The sequence below is a fragment of the Pomacea canaliculata genome, linkage group LG9 (genome assembly GCF_003073045.1).
Source record: "Pomacea canaliculata isolate SZHN2017 linkage group LG9, ASM307304v1, whole genome shotgun sequence".
Classification (NCBI taxonomy): Eukaryota; Metazoa; Mollusca; class Gastropoda; order Architaenioglossa; family Ampullariidae; genus Pomacea; species Pomacea canaliculata.
This window is the reverse complement of record NC_037598.1, coordinates 14,312,258-14,335,146: the sequence shown is the minus strand read 5'-3', so window position 1 is coordinate 14,335,146 and position 22,889 is coordinate 14,312,258. Positions and strand designations below refer to the sequence as shown.

The 22,889-nt window shown below is 39.8% G+C and overlaps 1 protein-coding gene across 1 annotated transcript in view; it reads right to left on the bottom strand.

Annotated features, from left to right (window-relative positions):
- Positions 1-22,889, bottom strand: part of LOC112571473 (atrial natriuretic peptide receptor 1-like) — a 276,027-nt gene that overhangs the window by 12,782 nt on the left and 240,356 nt on the right. The window contains 8 exon segments of the mRNA XM_025250455.1: positions 740-817; positions 2,532-2,630; positions 3,451-3,577; positions 6,980-7,064; positions 12,916-13,054; positions 17,709-17,800; positions 18,995-19,130; positions 19,723-19,924. Of these exon segments, the coding sequence (XP_025106240.1) occupies positions 740-817; positions 2,532-2,630; positions 3,451-3,577; positions 6,980-7,064; positions 12,916-13,054; positions 17,709-17,800; positions 18,995-19,130; positions 19,723-19,924 (958 nt within the window).

The following is a 22,889-nucleotide window of genomic DNA, read 5'->3' as shown; positions in this document are numbered from 1 at the left end:
AAGAAAGTAAACCATGCAAATTATCCATCATCTGTCCACAAATCAAGAAGAGGACTACCACCCTCATCCTTTGCCTGTTATTGAAAAACATAACAAAGAACATGGACAAACAGTTTCATAGTCATCTGACTTTCCAAGAATGCATCGTCCCAGGGTTTTTTTTTAACACTTTTTTAGTGCTTAAGAAAATTAAATGTATAAATAATTAAATTTATAACGTGTTCATATGAAATGTGAGAGGAGTACAGGAGTACTACTGCCATCAGTTCTCCAAAACCGGCACAAAAATAGTGAACATCAGAAAAAAAGTTCTTAAATTTAATTGCCCTTACCTTCTATTTGCAACAAGTTGAATACATTTAGTTTTCCCATTTGGTATTTTTATTAAAGAGTATCAAATGATTACTTACATACTAACCCCATCACATTACTAGAGTAAGACTAAACTTCTCATGAAAAGGAACTCAGGACAACAAAAGACCTGATGACATTTGTCTCGCATGTAACAAAGCAGTTTACCGCCAGGCTTCCCCAGCTCGCGCGTGATGTTATTACACAAAACCTACCAGGGGATCTGTTTTCCCCAGACATTTTGCATACAAATTTACTGCACCATGGTACAGCAACTCTCATCCTCACTGTCTTCATCATCAAGCCACTCTCCATGGCTCACAACTGTTCTGTGGAAACACTGCGATTGAAGCGCGAGACACGACAACAACACTCAAAGCGCACTCACCCTTTTTATTTCCAGCAAAAGTGGTTTGTGTATGGTAATGCTGCTTTTGGAAATTTTTTTGATGGCAACAATGGCACCCTGGAAAAAAAGAAAGAGCTTTGCTAAAGGGAGAATATTCGTTTTCATAAATATAACATTCATAAAATGTCCTTTTTGTTATCCGGTTGGATGGCATGCCGACGGGGAATGTATATAACATTTGTTCTGGAGTGTGTGTGTGTGTGCCGATGAAGATGTTTGCATATTATGTTAGGACCAGTGGCAGAGAAAAAAAAAACAAATAAAAAAACAAATAGACATTAAGCAGGGACGACTGTCTTGTCAAATTTAGCTGAAAACCACGAGTGCTTCTAAGTGACAACCAGAAAAAAGAGAAGAGAAAGGTAAATTTTATAGACAAACTGGCAACGTACGAATGAACAAACAAATAAAGAAACAAGCAAAGAATGGAGGAGTCTAGATGACCAATCAATAGAGAGGAAAAAAAAGATTAAAGGAGAGATGTAAGAAGGATTAAAAGAAAGAAAAGATTACATAATAACGTAAGAAAGAGAACAACGAACAAATTAGATAAAAATACTAACAGAAGAATTAAGAAAGAAAAGACTAAAAACAAATTAGGAAAAAAAAAACGTTCACAAATGAATTATGAAGAAAACACAACTATTAGGCTTAAAACACTGTATTTGTCGAGTATTTTTGCTGTTAAAAGCATAAAGTCAATAACATTTATGGAAGAAAACCTTAGAGAGGACACAAAATTAAAAAAAAATAATGTGCAATTTCCTTACAAAAAGGTAAAATGTGCCTGTGGTTATGAAAAAAATTGTTGGGCTGAAGATGAACTAGAACTAGAATTTCGGGACTTCCTTCAGGCAGCTGCCCTTTGCCAGAATGTTACAGAGGTTATTATTTACGCCTTGAGTGCCACAAGAATTCATTATGTCTTCACTTCTCTGTCAACTGCAATGACAATGGCCGCAGGCAAAGAAGGCTCTCTATCCATAAGGGAAAATTAGCGGTCTAAACATTTCGGAAAATTAGGGACTTGAAAGGTCACATGGAATACACATGCTCACAAACAGGCTTGCACACACACACAAGAGAAAGAAGAAGAAATAAAATTAAAAAGACAAGAAGAAACCCACGCAAATGAAGGGAGAGAAGGAAAGGAAAACAATTGCAAAAGAAAAATGAAAAACAAAAAGGAAAGAAAGATGAAGCGAAGACGAACAAAAAAAAAAAGTTAATTAAAAACAATAAAGAAGAAAGTAAAAAGTTCTTCAAAGGCTGCTTTAACTTGGTACCATCAAGCCATCCTAATCCAGAAATCAAAGGCGACCTGTGCTGTCTTCCGCGCAAATGTCTGCCGCTCTTTGCTTTCATAGGAACACACTAGTGTTTATATGTGAAGCAATGTAGGTTTGTCTTGAAAGGGAGAGAAGCGTGTGTGTGAGGGGAGGTGATTAACGGATGTGTATTTTCGTCGATGTGGGTACAGTCGTTGATGCAGCAGTCACAGTTGTTAAAATGGAACATCAGTCAACAAAATAGTTGTGGTAGTCGTTGTCTGAATGGTTTTCATAGGTTTTATGATTAACTTGAGGGCATTGGTCAGGTACTGATGCCTTGAAGGTGATGTTTGGTAATATTGTGCTGTCTCTAACATTGCTTATTACTAAAACTTATGTCGTTGATGTTAAAATGGTATAGCATCAACAAGCAATCGACATCCCAGGATAAGAAAAAAATAACCCACACACAATATAAACAAATAAATTAGGAAGAGCACCTTGTAGTAGCCTGTTTTGGTAAAGAGTTGTCTGGTGCTGGCGTCGCTCAGATGGCAGGCGATGGTGTCTCCTGAACAGGAACTGTTGTACGAACACCGCTGCAACGACAAAACAGACTCACTGTGATCCTGTCACTGCAGATGTGGTAGGAATACAAACAACACCCAAAATAATACTACAGACAACAGCTGTTCAATTTCCAGTAGTTTTGAACTATTCTTGTCAGATTTGGGCTCAGCAAAAGTGGATATCAATGTGGCTAGCGCGGCAGCGTACGATCCCCTGGCGGTTCGATTCCCGTGGGATGCAGCAACATTTTTCTCTCTGTCAAACCTCGAACACTTCATTCCTTTTAGCAGTAGGACTTCTTTACCAATTTTTACCTCTGAAATTGTGTTCACTCATCCCAAATCAATACCCCCACTAAAGCAACTAATGATGATGATGATGATAATGATAATTACAAAGGTTGCTTGTAAACGCCATTGCTAAATAGCTCACTGCATTTTACAAAAATACACCAACACATACTAAAATCACAAACAGGATGACAACATTTTTCCTTTGTTTAAATTCAAGCACACGGGCTTGCTCGGACAGCCAAAAATAACATGGAGCAGCTGTGTCTTGCCTTCAGTTTCTGTTTTAACTCTAGCAATAATGGCATAGTGACACCCACGCGTTGCTGAGAAATTGTCTCTTTTTTTTTCGGTCTGACATGATAAGATTGGGAATGGACATCTTTGGAGAATATAAATGAGCAAATGCTTGTGTGTTTGTGTGCTCAGATACTTTATCACTGTCACACAGGCAAGAAAGCAAACAGGTTACCCTAATCTAGGCGAAGAGATACACAGAGACACAAAACAACATCATCGCACCCTCGCACGTGAAACACGTGATCAAAAAGCGAGTTACCCTGTTGAGGCTCAGGCGACTGCCCTGTCGCTCCAACCGTTTACTCTTCTCCGGGGAACCAAACAAAATGTCCTCCCACCTCACTCGCCAGTTCATTTCTGCCAGTTCAGCTTCCAGCTTGATGTGCCTGCCAGGAGTGAAGCACAAAAAAACAGACTTCTGCAATATAAACACCATCAGGATGACAGACACCGGGTGGATGCTGGGTGGATGTTGTTAGTGTTGGGTAGTAGTTGAAGTATATACACGTACTGTCATCAAATTTTAGTACCTCAGTGATGAGAGTTTAATGATGATACATGTATTCGGTGATGTGTTCACATGTGTTTTAGTGCTCGCAAGATGATGTTTTAATAATTACTTATATTTTGAGCGCTGACATTAGTGATATTTTAGAGCTCAAAGTAAACCAGGACGGGGTGGATGTTCTTATTGCTGACAAGTATTCTTAGTACGTGTGCTCACAGGTGACCGAAACATGTCTTATTGTCCATATATATTCTTACGATGCACAGACTTGAATTAAAAATGTTTGCGTGAAGGTTAGGTCGTATTGCAACATTACAATCACGTGATAGTCGTGTTTAAACAGTTAAATAGTTATCTGAGTAGTTATCCTTAGCTGGCACAACATCGGAAAGAAAAAGAAAGCCAAGAAGAGGAAGAAGACAACACAGAAAAAAGAAGAAAACGAAGAATAAAGAGATCAGGAAGGAATGTGAAGCTGAATATGTCCTGAAAATTGCACCCGAATGTCTACACACGCCAGGTGACTAAGAAGCTTGTGGTAGCTAACAAGTCTATTCATTCCATTCCACTTCTTCTGTGGCGGGTGAGCCGTTTGACATTTGGGTAGAATTACCGCAAACACACAGCAAAAGTAAGTTCTTCAGCCTGGATAAAACGACTTTCTTTCCATACAGGTTGGTCTTCCTCAAACATGTTTTGAAGTGGCGAACCTGTTTCTCACAGAGAAATCTTTTTATTCTTCCATTTTGGATAAACACTATTTTAATTCGTTTTCCTATTTTTAAATTGTTCTTCTCGTTCTTCGTCTTTTTGATATTACAGAATTTCTTTTGACTTCTTGTTTTTCCTCTCTTTATTGTTCGTGATCTTTCTGTCCTCATTTTTCTTGTTATTGCTGTTGAAGTTTCTTTTTCTTCTCTTTTATTTGTTCATCTTTCTAACACGCAAGTTAGCATACGAAAGAACAAAATACAACTTTAACACAATTTTACTTTCTTTACTAGTATTAAATAATAATTGTAGTTGTGCGTTATTAACACAGCAAATAAACATGTTAACACCGCAAAGAAGCAGGATGTGTAATAAACCACTGTAAGGTTGGACAAATCTCTTCCACATTATTTCTATGTGAGAAATTGAGCATCTTTGATTTTCCGAATTATTAATCATTATTTAAAATAAAACACATCGACTACCATCTAGAATTAAACTGCCAAAGAAGTCAGGAGACGCTTAACACAGCACTCCCACCCGAAAGGTGCATTTTTTTCTCCAATTGCTTCCATCGAAACTGTATAATTGAACCTCACTCAAAACATAACTGTAGTTAGTATACTGACACTCACACGAATGAAACCACTAACAGGGTCTAGATAACCACACAGGAAAAAAACGTAGAATGCAAATTTCGCGAACAATGTAATATTCATACCCGCAGGTAAGTACATAAATAGGTTTCGTGTGCATACCGGTGGTAACATAATGCAGTAAATGCTAAATATACAAAAATAAGTAGTGGAAGCCGTAAATGAGCCTCAATATTGCACAATTTAAACGCACTAATCTGTGCAAAAATATTATAAATAACTCAATATGACATTGTCTAAAACACACCTTTGGGCTAGCTCCTGTTTGAGTTTTCGTACTCCTACGCAAAAGAACAGAAACTGCGGGAAGTAAGAGACTCGAGTAGACAAGAAACGATTCGAGCGATACTTGGACACTGTCAGCAATGTTGAGCTCGACTTTGTTTATAGCTTGCAGTCCACAGAAAGCACTGTTTCTGTTTTTGTACGAGGATCTATAAAAATTCTTTCAGGTCAACCTGAAAGTCTTAATGCTAGTACCATTCAGTTTTACAAGGACCTTCTCGACAAGGAAGCTATTTTAAACGTGGATATTTATCATTTGAAACCCCACTTGCCACTTTCCTTCCCTTTCTCTTTAAGCCAGAACCGTGCAAGCAGCCGCCATCACAAAGCTGGGAATGCTTCATGAAATTTGAAAACACAGTACAATACAACTGCAGTCGAAAACTACAGAGAACCTACAGAAATGTCTTCAAGCAAGAAAAGTTTGAGGACATTGCGATGCAATCCAAGGTGCCATAACATTAATAAGGCTTTAAGCAGCAGTGCTTGAATTGTCTTCCTGAAAACATATTATCATGCCGACTGATACAAAATGTTTTTGTTTTCATGCTAACACCGACAGAAAAAAGCAATTACTGGAGTTACTTCCAAGCCTGTAATCCATTTTAAGGCCGGTCAGATCAGATAGCCTGTGTCCTGTGTATCACAACAAGAGTGATGGCCATGGGAGTCTTACTGTTTAAAATATTGCACTATTGTGTGGCCCCAGTACTCAACAAACCAATCAAATATCTAAAAGATAAATAAACAATATTTATTTTTTATCAGTAAAGATAACATTAGGGTTAGAAAGTATCATAAACAGAATGTCTTTTCGAAAAAATTACATTATAAGCTGGTATATCATGCAAACAATTTGAATTTCAATACAACTAATTCATACACAATCTTCAAGAGGACAAGAGTCAAAATTAGCTGTAAACAACTCCTGTTGGTCAATAGGTTGTGGTTTTGTACTGGACGACGTTTTCTCTTGAAATTACATACCGTTGTGATCATATGCTTTTTTCAGTGAGCAGGACAGGAAATATTGTGTCCGGCCTTGAAAGGGATTACAGACCTGAGAGAAAGTCCACTCCAGGCTTGCAAAAGTGGACTATCACATGCTTTATGTAAGCAGATTCATGCTTAAGATGAGAGAATTGAAAAGAAATCAAGCTTTTGTAATCGTCTTCCTTCGCGGTTAATGGGCGTGATGACGAGTCCAGATGTCGAGAGGGTCCAGGGAGCTACAAGTTCCGGTGGCCGAGACAAAGTGTTTTAGGGTGTGGGACTCCCCAACATGGCCGCCCAGGTCACGGCGTGGGCACGTCCAGGTCTAACGACGACCAATTCGCGGTCACTGGAACACTTGTCTTTCCACCCCTTCCACCTACACGGGTCAAAGGTCTATGGGTCAAGAGAGTAGAACGACGAAAGATGAAAAGTTACACGAACATTTGGAGTAAAGCGAGTATTATCGACTACTTCGGTCATTACAACGTCTTTCGATAATGCTGTTTTTTGGGAATTGTTTTTTTTTCTCCACCCTTCTTTATTGTAACAGAGACACACATGAATCAGACAAACGCAGGACGGTCCTTCTATAAACACATACACATATGAAATGATGCAGACATTGCTCTTACCTGTAGATGAAGAAAGCAGCGACGAGAACAACGATAATAATGGTTCCCAGGACAATAATGACGATGCCATATTCGGGGAAAGGTTCTGTGGACAGAGAAAGACTTTTTAAAGGATTTTTGCTAACTTTAATAATTGCTACGATTATTGCAAACACATACCTCCCTGTCTTCATCATCTTTAATTTTTTCCATCTTCCCCATTTTTTTTATTTTCTTCTTTTTATTTCTATTTTATTATTTTAAAAATCATTTTATCTTCCTTCCATTTACAGCAATCCTAAAGCTTGTAATTTTAACCCGTCTTCCAAAAGCAAAATCTGTACAACAGTCAACTTGAACATGTTTGAAAACAGACTAGTATTACACAAAAAAGATGGCTCACACCTGAAATGAATATTTAATCTTATCACAAATATTGATAATAACTATAATATACCTGAAACTCTATAGTTCTATGTTACGCTACATGTACTATTAATAAGTGATAAATTATTTTATTTAAATATAATGTTACAATCCCCAATTTTAAGACAAAATGTCAGAGCGTCGCATTATCATTAAAATGGATTTTTTCTTTACTATTTCAGTATTTTAAATCGAATGCCAACTACAAAGCACAGCTGGTTAATCGCAGAAGAAAAGAAGTGAGTCAAAGAAATTTAGAAGGACCGTATTTACTACTAAAGTTGATTTATATAGCACTCGACCATCAAAGGCAGGCTCAAAGCGTTGTACAAGAAAAAACGTAGCTTGTCAGAGATTCATCATAATATATCACAAAGTCCTAGCTAATTTTTTTCTTACTATCAGAAAAAAAAGAAGGAGGAAAAAAGTAAGGCAAAGGTCCGCTAGCACGCAGACTCTAAAAACACACTTTTGCCTTTCATCATAATGACAAAAGACGCTCGAGGCGATTCCATGCAATCATCAAATGATTAATGGGTGATGACAACGGGCATCTTGCAGGAGGTCGTCAACAGTCAGGGCAATACATTTTAGTATATCTTGCCTTCTGATGATAAAAGAATCTTAATACCTTGCAACACTCGAGCTGTAACCTTACGATGTTTTATTGTCTCGCGGAAAACGAAGAGAAATAGTCCCTACCGGAAGGGACAATAATGTCGTCATCATTGATTTAGTTGTCAGCCCATGCCGAGTTAATGTCCCTGCACGAGAAAGTGCGTAGTAAACATGCCAGGGTGCTTTTTGCAAGACATATAAAGCACGTGTGATTTGTGGCGATCACCAAACAAATGTGTTTATATCACGCCATGGTCCACAGGACTGGCCGAGTGTCGGGTGGAGGGAATGAGACAGTTCTTACCTCATCGGTAACTTCATTCCCCATTTGTTTTTCGCTCAACACGGCTACTCCAATTTCATATCACCTATAATAAAGCTTGAATGAGAATTTTGTACTCGGACATTGAAGATAATGAGGGTGTTAACGGCATTTATGGATGAATAGGAATGATAAAGCCAGCTTGACTCGCAAATAAAATACAAAAATTCCGAGGAACATAGCGGTAGAGTTCCAGACTAAGTAATGGAGGTAGAAAGGAAGGAACAGCAAAGAAGAGAAGACTAATAAAAAAACAGAAGGAAGATGGATCCTATACCACTCCTCCCGCCGTCTGCACCTTCCCTGACAAATCCGCTTTTCTCTGCCAAGCAGATGCTTGGTCTAAGGGTTAGTTTTCCAGTCACACGCTAGGGGTCAACTACGTGAACTTTTTGCTCTAAAGTCAAGAACATTACCCTGTGGGCTCCAGGGTCTCCCCTGAACTAAAGGTCTGCTAGTCAAAACATTGTGTACACACCCGCAAACGCGCATGCGTCTGCAGCATCAGCAAGACCGCGAGTGCTTCTGTTGGGAAAGATTCTAAGAACATTTTCTGCACTTTTGAGAATTCTGTCAGGCGGAAGCCATGCTGCAGGAGATGTGTTTTAATTATGTTCAAGTTTCTTAGTTTTATATTTTCTCCTCCTCTTTTCAACCACTCCACGTCCGATGTCCGCCATTTTCGTCGACTTTTCTATTTCGTTTTTAATATCAGAGGACTTTTTTGTTGCTTTCGACAAAACATTTTGTTTTGCTTTGAGCAGTTTGCGAACTTCTTTTCTCTCTCTCTCTTTCTCTCATCTTTCTTCCTTTTTCGTGTTTCATGTGCAGACTTGCCAGTTCCAGAACGCAAGAGTTTTCACCGACTAACCTTTGTTCCAAATTTTCCCACCATCGTGTTTTTATAACGCATGTCAGGAGCTACAATCCCGCCCTGTTATATCTGCTCCAGAAAATACAGAAAATATTGCAAGTATTTGTTTAAAAAAATACTAACACGAAAAAAAAAAAGCTTCAAATGCCAGCTGTCACAGCTGAGACATTTTAGTATGGGTGCACAGGGAGGCTGCAGGATCGCAGACATTGTTCCATCGATCCTTTTGAAGCAAGAAGTCCGCTGATGCATTACGCTTCGATAATTCTTCACGAAAATATCTCTCGTGGGCATCAGCCGCAGCATCTCGGGTCCTGTGCCACCCAGCTTTAAGAAGCGACCTCTGCCGGGGCATGTGAGAAGACCCCATAGTTAACGAGCAGGCATTTGTCATTGTGGTGCCATCCTACCACTAAAGAAAGGAGCAAACATTTTAGCTGCTGTGAAGACAATACTAATGAGCGAACGAGGCTAGAATCAGGCGGTGGAGACGACGAGAGAGAGGAAGAGTTGGGGAGGAGATAGGGGAGGGGAGGGAGGACGAGTGAGGGGTATGAACTGCTGTAAAAGAGTGAGATAAATATTCAGAGAGAGAGAGAGTGAAAGATATTGTTACGAAGACTACTGTACGGAGATAGATACAAAGTTAAATTATAAGAGATGAAGATTGTCTCTCTCATTCATACACACACAGGCAATTCGGCATATCCCATCAAAAGTCAGAGTTGCTTTAATTAAAAAATAGATATATTTTTATAGCTGGCTTGTCATTTAGGTTCACACGTGCCTTCTTTACCTTAAGTCCATGGGTCGAGTTGGAGACCATCTGAGGTCCGTAGTGGACAAGACCCCATCCTACCTAAGTTTTGTTTCCGGTACAAACGAGGGGAAACGGTCCTCGGAGAGACTGAATACTGAAGTAGTTTGGGATGAGATCAATAAGTTTTCAGCAGGGACTCTTCTGATTTGTTTTGGATGGTTCCGGCTCCACTCACTCCAGCTTTTGTGCTCCCACACAATGTCCCATTTATAACATAAAATATTAGGTTTTTGCTTTCCTCTCTTTCTTTTATATTTCTCTCCCTTTAGCCCAAATATCTCCCACTTTTTCTTTTTCTTCCACTTTGTCTCTTTTCTGTGTCTCTGTGTGTTTGTTCGCGAGTGATTTTGTGTATTTGTGTGCATGAAGGTTGGTGTATTTGTAACAGAGGTTGCTGCAACTTTAAGATATACTCCCACGCTGATTTACACCCCCGCAACTGCATTTTTTTTTTGCTAACACCTTGAAAAGCTAAACCATTGATTTGATTGAAATATATTAATATTTTTAACAACAATGTCCTTCAGCCTAGTAGTGATTTTGAACTATGAAGATAGAAAATACCTGAGAATCTGAAACACTATGTGAAGGAGACATTTTCACTGAGAGATAGACAGAAAGAGGTACACGTGCTCAAAGCAGAGATCTGCCCCAGGTTTTAGAGACACTGATGATAACCATCCATCAAATTAAGAAAAAAAATTACAAAAAAAAAAAATAAATTTATTAAAAAAAAACTTTGCTAGACTAGGTAAAATAATTGTCCATGTTTCTCCCGTTAAGAAGGCGATCTCAGCGTTATTTGTGTCACTTGAATTGTTTAAAATGATTGTAAACAACTCCCACTTATAAAAATATTTTCCCTGCTATTTTAATACCCCTTCCCTCCCGAACTTCAGTGCTGTAGTGTAGAGCTTCCACAAGAGTTCAATTCATGAGACACCGGACTTCCGACAGACTGATATCGATCTCCGGCAGGGAGGAGAAGCAAGAATCCCGAGCTGCTTCACGCATGGGTATCTCCTGGCGAGGAAATCTGTGACGACAAGATGGCTGACTGCTCCAGAGGACAGCACCCTCATCTTGCCCTCTGACCTTACACTTCTTATCGCACGCAACGTCCTTCTGATGAGAGCATCACTGACTCATGTTAAATGGACAATGAAATGGATGTGTTATAAGTTTTATGTTTGCGTGTGTGTACGTGTGTGTGTGTGTGTGTCAGTGTGTGTGTGTGCGCAACAGTTTCTTCTTCGTGCTATATGAATCTGCACGCAAGAGACATATTTTATATTCCACAAGAGAATAAAACTCATAATTATGCTCTCGATCCAGGCTAATAAAAATGACAATGAAACCACAAGCAATTTAAAAAACTTCAGATAGAAATGACATGTCTAATGATTGAAATTTCTGAAATTACTGGAAGAACTTCTTAGAAAAAGAAACTGAATGGGGCCACAACCATGAAGGAGGGGTACGTTGGCTACCTAGGTGTTAGCTTTACTTGCTCTCATTACCTTTAATTCTTGAAAATTCTGTAGATAGCGCTAAGAGAACGCGAGCAAAATACAAACCTCTGGAACATAGGTTTAAAATTATACGATCCCATAATACATTCCAAGTCTTGCTAACACTGAGGTTACCCTGATTCATAACAATGATCCCACAAAAAGGAGTGATCTGTCTTCATATCTGTTAGGTAATGAGTATAATTGAGCAAGTGATTGAAAGAGCGAATGAATGAGAGAAAAGAGACGAAAAACTGGACCAGGTGGTGATCATTCCTCACAATAACAAAAAGTAACTTCGGTGATGAAGAGACTTCACACATTATTATTCTCTTCGACGAAGAACTATTTCTTCTAGTTTTCATGCCTCCATTCAAGTCACACAAGGCGAGAAAAGAGCTCGGGTAATCCCGCCTCGGTCATAATCGGTCTTTGCTATTGATCACACCGTGTCTCTCCGTGTCCCTCCATCACAACGGTACAGAAGAAGATACACGGGTAATTAAGTTTGCCAAGCTTTGTCATTGCCGAAAGGTCAGAGGAAACTCTTGAGGAGGGCTCACAGCCTTCTCTCTTCTCGTCTGATCAGGCGAAACCTGTTGCTAGCTGCAGATGACCGAGGGTTATGTAATTAAATTCTGCGCTTGATGGACCTTCGACAGGGACCACATCCAGGCTCAGGCACAGGTCTTCTGGCTTCCTCAAATCGAACATGCATCCATAGATGGCGCTGTACCTTACAAGTACTTCATGCCATGGGGTCGTGTCCTACGGGGGGTCTTAGGGGGACGACTTATTGATGAAGTGTAGCAATTGTGTTACTCGTTGTGGATGCTGCTGAATAGAAACGTTACATGTTTATTTGAAACAGTCTGATAGCGTGCATCTTTTTACGGGTCTTTTGCGCATGCGCCAAATACGGATGGAGTAAAATATGTGATCTGGACATGTTGAGCCAATAATCGCTTGTTTATGACAGTTTGTGAGAGTTTGTTATGTTGGCGCACCTACAAAATTACACCTTGCAGCTCCTTATTTCCCGCTCTCGATTATTATCGTCGAATATCTGTAGTTATATTCATATCAATTTATATGTTCTAGTATCATCCACGTCATGGTGAGGTTTTAACCGAGCACTAATATGAAGAAGGTAAAGCTCAGCTTAAATACTTTAAAACTACTTTCCTTTTTCAAAGAACTGTATTTACAATGCAATACAACTTTATTTATCCCCAATGGCCATTCAAGATAGTGCTCGTACGAGAAATGTATTAAAAAACCCACGGATATACATCATGCAATTTAACGGAGACATTATTGTGAGTAAGAAAGAAAGAAGAAAAGAAAGAAGAAAAGAAAGAAGATAGAAAGCAACATTGTACCTACCTTCTGGCGGGCACTTCGAACCATCAAAGCCACAGACGGGGGTGTCTGGGGGAGCCTCGGTGCGCCCTCCGGCCCACGAGATCTTTTTGTCTGGAGCCGGTTCGTACTTCTTTCGGTTGCCATAGTAATTGGCAACCACCTGCGGAACAGATGACAGGAACTAAGAAATGTTGACCCGTACGCTGTCTCCTGTACAATGACAATCAATTTCTTGCTTCAGACAACCCATTGACCCTGCTGTCCATCTCTAAGTTCCCTGTGGTCATCCTCTGTCTGGGACAGCAATCTACTTTGTTATTTATAATATTAGCAAGCGAAAGCACAAGATGGGATTATTATTTTAGAACGGCTGGTAGCTTTCTTCTTTCTTCTCATCACTTCTTCTTAAAGCATCGCGAATAAGCACGAGTGGTCTTACAGAGCGCTAAAAGGCTGCAAGAAAGAAAAAAAAACCAATTTTTTTCTAGCTAAGCCCCTTTTCTAGGGTCTAGCACTACAGAAAAGATATAAGGAACATTAGAGATAAGCACTTTAAGTCAGGAAAATAAACACAGCTACTTAAGACATTGATTAAAATAAAAAAGAAAACAAGACCTGTAATTTCAACTAACAACTCACATGAATAATTGACGGTAAACAAGGAATAAAGAAAACAAAGAAGAAGAAAATGACAGTGTAGGGAGAAAGACAGAGAGTGTGCGTATGCGTATGCGTATGCGTATGCATGGCCGTTTCATATATATATATATACATGCGTTTTGGTGTGCGTGTGTCAACATATATATATATATTGTGTGTGTTTATGAGCTTGCACAGAATTTATGAAAAAAGTACAAATAGATACGGAAAAAACAGACAGAAAAAGCCTGAGAAAAAATCCATCAGAAGACTGTTCCCTGAAAATAGTTTTATTCAGCTCCGATTTCATTCCTCAACAACATCACTCTCATATGTTCCTCTCCATATCCTTGAAAAAGCTGTAGAAAGGCACATGCTGGAATCAATATGTTTTATCTTCATTTCTTTTCGTGTCTTGGGTCTGACGGTCCGCGAACATCCACAACATCTCTTTGACACGCCCCTTCGTGATGTTCCGTCCGCCAATCTAATTCTCTGTTTCTTTGACAACACCAGGCTGCATGTTAGTGCCAGTGTCTTTTTTCTCCATCCTCAATCCTTTTTTTTTTGGCCAAATGTCGGGCTTAAGCTGTGTTCCGTCTCGACTTTAGCACTCCTTCTGAGCTTGACATTCCTGCTTCCCCCTCTTAAAATGTTTGCTTGTTGACGGAGGTGTTAATGTGGAATTGAGTTTGAGTTCACGTGTGTAAGTTGATCATTGAGTTTGCTTAGTGCTGGGTAGATATTTAAAACACAACTTACTACACTTTTAGACCACTTTCACAAGCCCTGCATGCGTAATGGCATCCTTATATTCTGATTGAAATGGTCCTTATTCGTGTGAAGACTTCATTAAACGACTGCGAACAATTGCAGCTATCCCATAGTACCCGAAATTAATGGGTTTAAACAAATTAAAGTAAATAGGTTATCAGATTAAAATTGCTTTTATGAAAACATTCATGGACATTCGTTTAAGTTAATTACTAATAGCTAACGAAACGTAGAGAAAAGAATAATAATTATTACTTGGTCTTGATAAACTAAATTATTTTAAGTTCCCGCATTGGTGTAGAAATGTCAAGCGGAAATGTCCAAATGTCAGAGACTCTCAAAGTTACATTGTTATGGCAAATGCACTGGCAAACATGTCTGACTAAGCTTAAAATGTTGATGAAAGTTGTAATGTCCGAATATTATTTGCAGAACCCTTGCTTTCTTGTGACTTCTATAACTTTTCCAGACTTAGTCAAACATTTGCCGACGTTTGCTCTGTAAAATGTCCTTAAATATTTTTAGTAAAAATAGTCGCCATTGTTCGACCTGTATTCCAGACAAAATTCTTTGAGTAAGAGCTTATTTTCAGTCAATTTCTGTTTTTCGTGGCAATCACCGTCTACATGGTGCATGGGACTTTGACTCTAAAGGCTGCCGTAAATGGCCTACGGTTAGGTAGTTTTGATGGTACCTAACAGTTTGTTCTAGTTTTTTTGTTGCTGCTGTTTACTGTCCATGAAGATTGGTAACATCAAGTGTAAAATCTCAGAGACCGTATCAGGACATGATGAACGTCCGCACATTACACCACATGAGATAACAACGGACTGGTGGGACATTGCAGGACTAACGGAAGTCAGATGACCAGGATTTGAGGAGACTGCAGGTAATGAGGGCGATAATCTCTGGTACAATTGAGAGGATGCCAGATACTAGCATGGCCTGGGCTTCCTAGTACATAGGGGGTAGTCAGTTACCAGCTGTACAACCATATCCATTCTCGTCTCTGTCAGCCTTATAATGTCACTATTGTCCAAATATATGCTCCAACTCCACGTACAAAGACAACTAAGAGGAGGAGTTCTACCAACAGCTAGACACAGTTATAAAGAAAGTACCGAAAAAGAAACATCCTTATTCTACTCGATGACTGGAACTCCCAGGCCGGCCCAGACACTTATAAGCAATGGGTAGACACGGCGAGTAAATTTTGCTCGGGTGAAACCAACGGCAGGGGCCTGAGACTCTTAGAGTTTGCGCAAAGAGATCGACTTACCTTGGCCAAAACCCTTCATCCCACCAGAAATCGAGGATGGCAACTTGGTGCTCGCCAGATGGATCGGTTCGTAACCAGATTGACGTTGCTGCCAAGAAGCTTTGAATCCAGCATTAACAAGACCAAAACAGGAACATATCCAGGCGCTGACAGAAGCAACAACTAAGACCTCGTTTAAACGAACCTGAAGTTGAAGCTGAGGATGAGAGCCGCTCACATACATTCCTGCCCCCAGAATCAGCTCAGCCGTCGAAGAAAGCAATGGCGGCTTACTTTGTCGAAGACTGTTCGTCGAGGTACTTTGAAGAATGTTATATATTGTAGTGGCCAGAGGGAAGAACTGGCTTACAAACGTGAAGGATAGTGGATATATTCCAGATGGCGTATGTATCCATGTGCCATTCCAGACAAGGGATTTATAACTAATGACGAAGTCACCTCTCATAACATGACCACGTGATCCTTACCAAAAAACATGCAAAATTTAGAGTTTGTCAGTTTGTTAGACGCTTGGTATGGTATTATTGCCCTGTTGTGGTGAATCGTGTCCAAACTTGCAAACAAATGAACAAAGCTTATTGTTTTAAACAATATTTAGTCGTATTACGATTTGTTTTCACAAATAACGTTTAGTATTTGAAAGAAAGTACACTATTCACTTCAGTCTCAACTTTGTACGACTTCTACCCCAGATTTCTGACTTAGGAATTGTGTCTAACCCATATGGTGTGACCTCTTCCTGCTTTAGGTCACATAATAGGCGAGGATTCTGTCTGTTTTTTAGCGAAAGACCCTGGGAATCCTCTGGCTAGGTGTTTAAGAAATCGGGGAAAACATCTTTGAAAGCTGGGGTAAGGGAAAGATGACACGGGTATTTCAGGGCTAACCTCGCATAAAAGACGTTGGGGGTTCACAAAGCCCTTCAGGGGCGCGACTGGAGGCTTAATTCTGTTTGCGAGGATGTCATTAGACGAGAGGCGACATAATGGCTTCTATTTATAGGAAAACCTTGTTTATGCTTTGAATGAAAAAAAAGTAGAGAAAAGAAACTATCTATAGACATCTTCCTAACACCTAGGTCTGAAAACAGCTTGTTTGCGAGGCATAATTATTTTTAAAAAAAGGACAAATAAATGGATGTAAGCAAACAAGTAGTTCAAAAAAAAAAAGTTTGACCTAAATGGATGAAATGGATTGCAAACAAACAACTCGCATTTTGTTAAAGTGGACACAATTTTATTATTAGCAGAATAATTTGCCGATTAAAAAAAAAAATAATTTTATTATTATCATTAACAAGCGCTTGATGTATTTTATTACAGTGATAGAAGGTTTTATAATGAAGAAAAGATGACGAAAAAGTCTATGATTACAGAATAAAAGATTGTGTAAGAAAAGTAGAATTGCAAAAAAGAACTATTAGAAAATTGTGCAAAATGTCTCTCTGTCATTTACTCTGTCTCCTATTATTTCCCAGTCCCTTCTTCTCTGACTAATCTCTAACAGTACCTCTCATCCTCCATCACAGGTCGAGTCTTTGCCCTCTGGACCTCCTACAATTATTCATGTTGCCATCATGGTTTAATCGTTGTCTAATGTGCTGGCCCCTGTGGACAACTTGCCAGCTGAACCATCAAGTACAGACCGGGGTAATGTCTGATAGCTTGGCCAACACTTAAGCTCGTCTTTGGAAGATACTGAAGTCCAGTTCTGTTTCTGGTCTTCTGAGTTTACAGTCAATGACTCCCTCTCCACCCAGTCCCCTTCCCTCACCCTCCCTGGGCGCAAGAGTTTGTTGGGCAAAAGGTCTGGTGAAGTGTCGGACCTAAGCTTGTGACTGCCGGACCGATGTGAATGACATATCGGCTGTCAATGAACCACTGGCTGTTGATGATGCATCGGTTGATAATGACCCACCTCTTGTCCATCGCGCACGTGTTTGCACCGTTTAGCGGTTGTTATATAATGATGACAAATTTCAACAGAAAGCAAGCGACAGCAAGATGAAAGCATCAACAAAAAGAAAGGTTAAAAGAGCAACATTTGATTTCCTTTAAAATATTCACAGACAAATAAAAAAAATTAACTGTTGTTTTCGTCGTTCCCAAATTACAGCACTGACCTGGAATTTATTCTGCACAGGGTCAAGGTCCAGAAGAGAGTAATCTGCGTTGCGGTCTCCATTGGCGTCAATACTGACTGTTCCCGTGATGCCTGGCGGTAGAAAAATGAACGTTGGTGACACAGGCTTTCACACTCACATTTGTCAGTAAACCTTGGATCACACCCACACAGAAGGTAGGCCGCAAGGACAGAGATACATATTGACATCCAATGACCACCACAACTATTAGTCATCCTCCTCCTCATCGTCATCATCATCACAGAAACAATAACAATAACAAGAATAAAAGTGAGTTTTTTTAATCAGAGTCCTCTTCCCTCTTCTCGTTTCCTTTATTCGTCTCATCCCTATATCACTTTAACCCATAGCCAGGCTCCTGACTCAATCCTCCATATCCTGTCGTCTCCTTTTTGTCTCCATCTCTGGCTACAAACAGAGTCATTATCGACACAATAAAACATTGCTTGGAGCCTCCCTCTCCTCGTTCTTCACCGACAGCATTTATTTTTTCTGAACACGTGGGCTTCCCGACAGTTGCGAGAGTTCAAGTAATGTTTGTGTGTGTGGAAGTGGGGATGTTGTTCCCTCCAATCAAACAACAATGACAGTAATTTCTGTTTCTTGGCGCTGGAGGCTGGCGGAGAGGCGCTCTCTGTGGCGAGGGACAGTCGGGGGTGTAGTGGTCAGTGATTAGAGACTATTGCCGAAGCAGACCTCATCTGTCTTGCATCATGTTTACGGCGTCTGTTGGCTGAAACGAGATTCTGTAAGAGCCGCTCTGGTGATATTTATGATGTAACTGCGTGTGAACTCTTGACAACATGCCCACCTCCTTGCTGATCAAGTCCTCGTCGTGATGGCGCTGTCAGGGTTCTCTAGTTCGCATGAAAATCAGTTTGACCTGACAGGTCGTCGGGGAGTCGGAACGGATGCAGAAGATGACAATTGAACAGTAAACTAGCTCACTCATCTCTCCACCATCCTCTCCTTCTAAACCAAAACACACGTTTGATGTATGGGGAAGGGGATGTTAACCAGTCACAGGACCTGACAAGCCTCTAACCGTTAATCATTTCCACCAGTAGTGCGAAAAAAGCTTCCAGGTTGTGACTCCTATAAACCATTCTATAGCTAAAACAAAATAGTCCTTTTTGTCTTCAGCATCTTCATCAAACATCTAATATGATCTGCTCCGCGAACGTAAATGAAGAAGTCGAAGGAACCGTTCACACCCTCGCTCTTCCCCCGAAAAATATTTTCTCGCCCAACGAAAGTTTTCTCACCTTGGAAGGTTCGGTTCCACATGCGGCGCGTGATCTCCGAGCCGTCAGTGATGGACACGTTGGCCTCAAGGCTCTCGTTGAGGGCGAGGGCATACAGAATCACAGCATCGTGGAACGCCCCCACAAAACTGTTGACCTGCTCACAGAAATTGTCATTTCAATAATAAAAAATAAAATATTTTAAAAGTTAAGAGAACCAGGCAAAGAATGAGATAATAACAAAAAAGTAGAAGAATAAGAACATACATAATAAAAAAATAGCTTTTAGTGAGTTTTGTAACTGTTCCGTTTCTTGTAACTCTGATTCGGAAGAACACGTGTATGTTATTAAATATGTATGGATGTTTTTTAAAGCGAGGTTCACTGCATTATTGAAAATGAGAGTCCGCAGGAGGCACGTTGTTTTAACTTGAGTTTTAGATGGTCTCTAGGGGAATGTTTCTTGGAATTAATATCAATCTGTGTTCGTACTTTTTGTATGTGTATTAGCCCTGTATATTTTTCGGTGCATTTGAAATAAATAAAGGAAAAAAATCAAAGTAAAGCATTTCTAGCAGTCTTATACTAAAATGTAGTTTATCATCAGCATCATTTCAGCGTTCATTTCGTCTGTGGAAAATTCATTTCTGGGGTGTTAGAGAGTTGGATACTGCATGAACTGACCGCTCCATATAAGGCCCTCACCATATAAGGACTGAACCTGTCAGTACAGTGACGTCAGCACCTACCTCCTCCTCGCCGTAGGTGAAGTTGTCGGCGGCGAACATCTGCTCAGCTCGCTGCTTGACCTGCTTGGAGAAACTGCGATACTCGGGGGACGTGGGTTTACGGAGGGTCACGGTCATCAGCGCCTCGTACGCCTTGCGGGCCTTCTCGTTCCTCTCCTCCGTGTCGTGCGGACGGTACCACGGCTTCTCGCTGGCGTTCTTGCTGTAACAGATGCAGCGGAAGAACATAAGATGTTGGAATAAAGCAACTGTGCTTATTTTCAAATATGTGTGAGAGAGGAGGGGAGAATTGATATTTTACGCCGAGCCAGACCTGTTTAAAAAATGCTATAAATAAATAACGAAAAGCGTACTCGAGACGAGATCCGAACCCGAGACAACCAACTGTAACTGTATCCGTGACAGGAACGAGTCGTTGCGCGACCGGATGCCCAGAAAAAAAGAGTTCTTTATAAGTGAGTTGTGTGTGTGTGTGTTGGTCATTTGTAATATGTCTGTGTATATGTAGACAAAAACAAGCGTGAGGTGTATAGATGAATTAAATATGTGTGTTCGTGTGCTTTGTTAGTGAGTCAACCAGCGGACAGGTATATTTCTCTTTCTCTCTCTCCTTCACACTCACACAACCAAGAGCATAGTCAGAGACAAAAACAAACAACAAACAAACAAACAAAAAAACCCAACCAACCAACCAAACAAGCAAAAAAAAACAAACAAACAATCAAACAAACAACCAACCAACCAAACAACAACAACAACAACAACAACAACAACAACAACAACAACAACAACAACAACAACAACAACAAAACAAACAGAAATGTGTAAGTACACAAACCACAAACACACGCAAACAAAACTACAAACACATAAAATACACGCCGCCTGCATTCCTTGTGGACTGGATAGACAGAGAGCCGCAGGTTTTTCAGGACTTCTGGAGATAGAACCCATCTAGATATCCCCACGCTTTTCCTTGGGAGTTGTCCTCTTATCCATCTAATCCACCTCCCGAAGAGAAAACTCTGGTCTCGAGCAGTTCTACTCCAGCCTGAACAAGTTGAAGGAGTTAAGTTCACGAACTGGAAATGTCCCATGAAGGCCTCCAAGATTTTCATCAAGAAGCGCTTCTATCAGACGTTCATTTCCGAAAGACCTCGCAACTCGATCGCCGCCAGAGCCAGACCCGTCCCCCGATACGTTGATGTGCTTTTAAATGACAGCATTGAATGGCCATGTGGTCGACAGTCGCTTCTCGAAATTGTCGCACAAGTTCCACGAAGATTTTGTTGGAGAGCTCTGTGGCTTCCTATCTACTCCTCTCCCTCCCCGCTTCTTCGCAGTCATTGACGTGGGCGCAGATGTTGGATGTAGACGATGTAGACTTGAAGAGCTCTTTGTTATTTCAAAGCAAGGATTGAAAATATAGTCAGCCATACACCCCGTGAACATATCACCCACACCAATATGTCTTGTTGGGTGGAGATACCGTTGAACAAATACCAGCAATTCGAGTTGCGAAAGGAAATGTTCGTACTACGAAAAAACTTCACATTAGATGGACTAATCTTCATATTACGTATTCACTACATGTTGCAGAGAAGAAAGAAAAACAAACAAATAAAATGATAGAGAGAGAGAGAGAGAGAGAGAGAGAGAGAGAGAGACAGAGACAGAGACAGAGACTTAAATGAAATATTTTTTCCAACTTTTCCTAGCTTCCTGAAATGTCTGCTTTGAAACAGAAAGGCAGATATCGAGAAGCACTACTAAGTAAAATATCACACAATTCCCAGGTTAAAAAACAAAAAATGCAAATAACACCTCAATGAAGAAACTAACACCTAAGTTTTTGTTTAGAGAATGTAAGATAGTTGTTTTCCTATTATCCGTCTTCTCAACTTTTCTTCTAATGTCTTTTTCCAGTCTCCAATTCTTTATATTTTTATTATCAATATTCTTTTCTTTCCATATTTACACAAAACACACTGTATTGTTTTCCTTTGAGACTGTGGTGTGATAGCAGGAAGAAATAAACATGGTTTATGTTCATTCCTCCAAGAAATGATGATTATTTTTCATTCCTTTCTGATGAAAGTTCTTCAAGGAACGAGAGAACATCAGAAACTTTTTGAATGTCAAGAGAATCTTTTCTTCAGGAGGATTCATCATTTTCGGTCCACACTTCAATCGCGATGAAATATATCAGATTCCGCCGAAATTCAGTTTCTCAAAGTTTGGTATTTCCATGACACGAAAATCTCGAGTTCACCTTTATTATTAATAGAGTAGTCTCTGCAGGGACATTAATTAAAACAAGAAAGAGAACAATAACTACAAGACAACATGATAAGTGAGGTCACAGCGAGGCAGGGTCACAGCAGGGTTTTGTCACAAAGAGGTTGAAAAATGGCTCTTGGTGTTTATTTGCTTGCTTTCCTAAAAAAATCAATCTACAATGAATAATGGATTCCAAGTAAGGATAATAATACAGGATTATAAATATACTCAAAATAATTACTTCTTGTATATTTGTTCTACTTCTTTGACAACTGTGTTCAAAGTATAAAATTATAATTTTAGGTTAAGGTTTTTAAAATTAAGGTTTGGGATTTCAAAATATGACTGTCAATATATATATATATTTCCAAAATGGTGGTAATTGGAGAAAGTCACTAAAACACAAACAAACTACTTTCATCGATTACCTGCTTTGTAAAGTTACCAAAACGTTCGCCAAAAAAATGTTATTCCAATTGCTTGTGAAATAAGACCCATGTGAACAGTTTTTTGTGTAGGCAACAAAATGAGAATACAGGTTTGTTTTGACGTAAACTTTGTGCCCTGGCATTTCCCTTTCCTGATTGTTAAACCAAAAGAGAAGATTAAAACCACATAAGTAAACCAACAAATACTGTCGGGACTACCACCAACCTACACGTAACAACACACACGAACATAGTCACACGCACGCACGTATACAATGTTAACAATGTTATACAAAGAAAGCACAAAATACATCCTGTCCTCATCAATCTGAAAGTGAAGTCCTATGACCATGCGGTAGGAAAACGAGTCGTCAGGGACCGAACTGATCTTATGGCTTGCTTTCGGGGCTATCCCCTTTTCCTCCCTTTTTACCCTCTCAAACCCTCCACGGACTTTGG